This window comes from Lactuca serriola, chromosome 1 (assembly GCF_051521515.1).
Source record: "Lactuca serriola cultivar US96UC23 chromosome 1, Lser_US96UC23_V15, whole genome shotgun sequence".
Lineage (NCBI taxonomy): Eukaryota > Viridiplantae > Streptophyta > Magnoliopsida > Asterales > Asteraceae > Lactuca > Lactuca serriola.
In genome coordinates, this window is record NC_136408.1 from 18,769,464 (window position 1) to 18,775,463 (window position 6,000).

The window sequence follows — 6,000 nt, forward strand, 5'->3', positions numbered from 1 at the left end:
CAAATCAATGTATAAAAAAGGTGTAAATGGCAAAAAAAGATTAAATTGAAAGTTATTATTGAGTTATAAAGTTTTTCAAGACATGATTTAAGACAATAATTTTATATACATGATTTCTTTTTAAACAAAGTAATTTCTTAATATTGATGATAAAAAAAAGTCAATACATATCGACGAAAGGCAAACGGGCAACAAATTACGCCGCTAGTCCGTTCTGGGTGGCAAAACTTTTTTTTTTAAATATAATTTGTAGATTTAGGAGATATAACATTAGACCTTTTGGATTCTGTTCAGGAGTTCTACCGCCTGTGGCACGAAAAAACCAAAAGTCTCAAATCATATAATCACATATCTACTCTAATAAATAAGGATCTTTTTGCCACATGCCACCTTCTCATTCATTTTACCATATGTAATTTTAGAAAAAAACACCATAAATGGTCTCTGTGGTTTCCAAAAGACAAAATTGCAAAAATGGTCCCTGTGGTTTGCATTTTTTCAGGAAAAAAGTCCAAACCACGAGTTTTTTGGTTTTGTGGTCCTTTTGGACTGGTTTGTTTGTGAGAATGGTCCCTATACTTAACACCCGTTAAAAAAAATCCGTTAACCCCCTCATGTGCCTTGCACGTGAGGGTATTTTTGTCTTTTTACTTACAGTGTCAACACTTCCTTCTACCTTTTATCCCTCATTTACAATCCCAAACACCCGTCAACTCCCCACCTCCCTCCTTCTTCCTTCTGCTCCATTAAACCTGCAAAAAAAAAAGTCGTTATCGAAAGAACCTAATCGAAGCAAAAGGAGACAAGGTCATACTTTAAAGTCGAAATGGTGTACGTAATGTGGCAGATCAGACCAAAAAATGAAGTTGTCGACGTATCATCCTTATATGGTAAGTTGCTCTGTTTTCTTAAACATTCCTATTTTTCATTTTACCCTTGATTTATACTAAAATCCGCCAAATTTTGACTTTGTTATCATGTACAATTTTGACTTGTAGCGGGTGCACCCACATGGTTTAGTATTAAGCTTCATCATGGTGGGAAGTTTACTAAGTTACCTGACATAAAGTATACTGGAGGTGAAGTGCGTTATGTTGATTATGTGGACATAGATGAGTTTTCTGTACATGAACTTGATGCCATAATGCTTGACCTAGGTTACCCAGACCCACGGATGATTGAATTGAGTGTTGAATCCCCAGTGATATACTACCATTTCAGGATACCCAATGGTGACTTTCAATTTGGTCTTAGAGCTTTAGGGAATGATCAGGATGTTATCAATCTTTCTAAATTTATTCAAAATAACAAGTTGATTGAAGTGTACACAGAACATGGGAAGACAAATCTACTCACATACTTCATGTCTCCAAATGCAAAGGGTAAAGTTGTCATTGAGGAATTACCAGAAAATGATGATCAAAGGGCTAAATATGAGGCTGAAGTTCATGTAGAATCTCCATTGAGAAATATGAACCATGTCAATGATGAACCAATTGGTGAGTACATGTCTTTGATTCTTTTTGGGAGTAAAACTGATGCATTCTCTCCAGAGTATAGAAGGGGTAGAGTTGGGAATTCAAAAAGAGAGGAAGGTTCTTGTAGCAAGAGGCTTAATTTAGAGGATATCGATGATTTAAAAGAGAAGGAAAACACTAATGAGGGTGTTAAGGAGGTTCATGAGGCTGCAACTGTTGTTGAAGGATGTGTGACATCCCCAAAATCTCGGCCAGAAAAGACCGATTTTCATTTATGCTTTTAAATATTTTCAGAGTAAATCCTTTTGATTTGAAAGAGTTGCGGAATTTGTTCCCAAAAACAAAACATGATAAAACAATGTTTACCGAAGCATTTCATAAAAGAAATGTATTTTTCATTATAATCAAAACTCGGGGTGTCATGTTCCGATACAGACCAATAAGCATAAACGAATACATTACAAGTCATATAACAAATATAAACATATGCAGACTTGTAAACAAAACAACTTGATGGTTCATCCATCTCATGCCCTTCCGCCACTTCCTGTAATACAATTTAAAACTGAGTGGGTCAGGCTTGGGAGCCTGGTGAGCATATAGGGTTTTCAACCCACAATAAATATCATATTTAATTTTCACCAACCAACAATAACCCAATTACCCATTCCCGTTATTCTCACTTTAATGTCCCTAAAACAACTAACATAAGGGACCTAGTCTAAGAATATTCCATCGGGGCGACAACACATGCTTCGGGGGTACCTCAGCAATATAAGTCAAATAAGGCAACCATGAGGGGGATGGAGTACAGCGAATGAACACCCAAGTTCATTAACACCTACAGGTGGCGAACCTGCTAATGTTTCCACAAGACTGTCTAGAATAGCCAGTGGTCGTCATCTAAACTCCGCTAGATGACTCAATCAAACAACAACGAGGCCTCTCATCTGTTTATTACACACCAACTGTCTACCCATGTTCTACCCAACATATTAGTAGATAAAAATATACATTTGTATACATAGTTTAAAAACTTGTATAGCATGCTTAATCAACACATATATCACATAACAGATGAGGCACACACACACATAACACATATCTCATAGAGAAATAATCAGATCTATAAGATAGAAGAGAGTGAAATACACATTCACACATAACACAACCAAATATATACACATAGCACGTATTTTATATAAAATACTTCGTATTATTGTATTAGAAGAAATAACTACACACTCACTTGATCAGAAGATGATCGGACAGCACTACGGCTTATAAAATTAGTATTCCTCAGTAGATCTGGAAGATCTCCTCGAAAATCGAACTTCTCGCGGGCAGAGCTTCGACTCGGGAACCGCACTTTTCGGGATCTTCGGGATCTCGGGACTTGCCTCGGGGCTAGAGTATGATACCGGGGCTTCGGGGTAGCTTCGGGGGTTTTTGCGCAGAGCTTCGACACGAAAACGAGAGGGAATTGGCAAAAATACCCGGAACCCTCGCATCCTATTTATAGGAGGCTGGAGCCTCGGAGTACGCGGGGCGTACTGCGTTACGCGGGGCGTACTGCCCAAAACGTCATTGCTTACGTATCCGAAGTGCTCGAGTGCGAGTGTCGACATCCCTCGGAGTACGCTGGGCGTACTCGAGTACGCGGGGCGTACCTCGGATCAGATCGGTGACTCCTTCGGATAATGCTTCCGAATTTTGATTTAAAAATAAATACAAAATGATTAATAAACTTCGGAAATTCATAACTTCTTCATACGAACTCCGTTTTCGACGTTCTTTATATCCACGGAAAGGTGAGACCATGCTCTACGACTTTCGTTTAGACTCCGTCGGCTAATTTTGACTTTATTTTTATTAATTATTTTTAATAGGCCGCGACAGAAAAACTTCGTTATAAATTCATAACTTCTTCGTTTGACGTCCGTTCTTGCCTAACTTTTTATCGCTTCGATACCAACAATGAGATCTTCGATTCTCATTTAGATTGCTTCGGCTAACAACCGCTCGATCTCAAATCGAGTAAAACAGGCTGTATACCGCTAAGCCGGAACTTCGATAAATCATAACTTCCGCATACGAAGTCAGATTTGGGCGTTCTATATATATTCGGAAACCTCGTTTCAATTACTACAACATTAACCAAAGATATTAAGTTTATTTTACACTTAAATTTTGACGCTTATTTTTATTCTTAATTATTCAAACCACATAATTAAGCAATTAAGCACAAAACACACAATACTCAAATAATACAATCTTATTATTTCAAAACGGGTTACAGAGGTCAACCTAGACTATTACATTGCTACAAATGGCAAGCCCGAAACACAGGCGTTACAGGATGCTACAATCCATTTACTTCAAATATTGCTAATGTAGGGGATGAGATGATTGGGGTTCATGATAATGACCATATTGATGGATGCTACAACACCCCACCCATTAATGATGATGAACAATATAATGAACTTTTTGACAACCTTATGGAAAATTTAAATGGAAGTGATGAGTATGTTGAAGAGTATGAAGGGGATGTTGAATCTGAAGAGAGTGATGAAGAGTATGAAAAGGATGAAGGTGATGATCATGATGGGAAACAATCAGAAAATGAAGATAAAGTGGATGACATAATGGATGAGGAGAACAATATAGAAGATGTTGATGTGGACATGGCAGACTTCTTTCTAAATGTTGAAAGTGATGTTGAAGGAGCATGTATTAATGATGGTCATGAACCTGAAGATATGGAAGTGATCAACAATGAGGAGTTCGAATCATTGGATGAAGGATCAGACCAAGACAGAGAAAGAAGAGCTCTCATAAGAAATTTGGGAAAAGAAAAAAGGTGCAGCCTTGGGTCAGTACATATAAAGTCATTCTCAGTGGGGCAAAAGTTTAAAAGTAAAAAAGAATTAAAGGAGTTAATTGATGTGCACGCACTAGAAACAAGAAGGAATCTATTCTTTAAAAAAAATGACAGTCAAAGGCTTAGGGCACAGTGCAGAGGAGTTGTACCTATCATCAATAAAGGTCAAGTGGGGACTAAACCTACCACTTCAAAAAGCAAGGGCAAAGAAGTAAAGACACAAAAAGAAACATGTGGTTGGTATATACATGCATCTAGGTCAAACCCCGAATCTGATTGGTTTATAAGGACCTTAAACCAAACTCATACATGCTTACAAACAAGAAAACTCAGAGCTTGTACTGCTTCTTTAATCTGCAAGAAAATCATAGATCAAGTTGAGGCAGATCCGAAGATTCCTTTGAGAGCCATACAAGATCACTTTCAAAAGACCTACCAGGTGGGTATTTCAATGGATAAGGTGTTTAGGGCAAAAGATATGGCAAGAAAGCATGTAACTGGGGACTACACAAAACAGTTTGAGTTGTTGAGGGACTATGCTCTTGAACTTCAAGCTACAAACCCAGACACAACAGTCAAAATAGATGTGTGTCCTAATGGCAACCCTGCATCCCCAACAAGGCAGTTTAGAAGGATTTATGTATGCTTGGGTCCACTGAAAAAAGGTTTCAAAGCATGTCTTAGAGACTTAGTAGGTTTGGATGGTGCCTTCATGAAAGGCCCATTCCCTGGTCAGGTTCTTACAGCAGTTGGTCTAGATTCCAACAATGGAATTTATCCCTTAGCCTATGCAATTGTTGAGTCTGAAAACACAGCTAGCTGGAAGTGGTTTTTAGAAAACCTTGGGGATGACTTGGAGCTTGGGAGCAACTCAAACTATACTTTCATAAGTGACAGGCAAAAGGTAAATTAAAACTCATCAATTGATCATTTAGATTGTGTTTTTTTACCAAGAAATTAATTCTAATTATTGTATGTTGAGTCATGTAGGGATTACAAATTGCAGTTGATCAATTGTTTCCCAATGCTGAGCATAGGTATTGTATTAGACATATTCATGACAATATGAGAAAGAAGTGGGGGCAAACTGAGTACAGGGACCATTTATGGAGGTGTGCATCAGCAACCACCATTCCTGAGTTTGAACATTTGATGAAAGAGTTTAGTGAGTATGATAAGGAGGCATGTCAATGGTTGAAGCAAATTCCTCCTGTACATTGGGCAAGGAGTCATTTCTCAGGTAATTGTATATGTTTGCATATGGTAAAGATTATGTGTTTCAGTTATTTATCAGCATTAATTGTATGTTATTGTAATGTGCAGGAGAGCTGTTTCTGATGTGTTGATTTCAAACATGTGTGAAGTGTTTAATGGGAAGATAGAGAAAGGCAGGGACAAACCTGTAATTTCATGTTTAGAGTTCATTAGGGAGTATCTAATGAAGAGGATATGCAATGTCATGAAGGCAATGAAGAAGGCTAAAGGTCCACTAACACCTACATCAACAGACATCCTAGATGCAAGGAAAAAAGGTGCTTCACAATATATTGCTAGGTGGAATGGGGCAAACAAGTATCAAGTCACTGCAGCATTGCAAGATCAACATGTGGTGGATGTTAGGAACCAAACCTGTACTTG

The 6,000-nt window shown here is 37.9% G+C and overlaps 1 protein-coding gene across 1 annotated transcript; it reads left to right on the forward strand.

The window, feature by feature from the left end:
• Positions 1-465: 465 nt before the first annotated feature.
• Positions 466-5,700, forward strand: LOC145052145 (uncharacterized). Its single transcript, XM_078999959.1, has 4 exons — positions 466-890; positions 999-1,706; positions 3,876-5,266; positions 5,353-5,700. The coding sequence occupies exons 1-4, from the start codon at positions 827-829 to the stop codon at positions 5,698-5,700; spliced, it is 2,511 nt and encodes an 836-aa protein (XP_078856085.1). The 5' UTR covers positions 466-826.
• Positions 5,701-6,000: the final 300 nt, after the last annotated feature.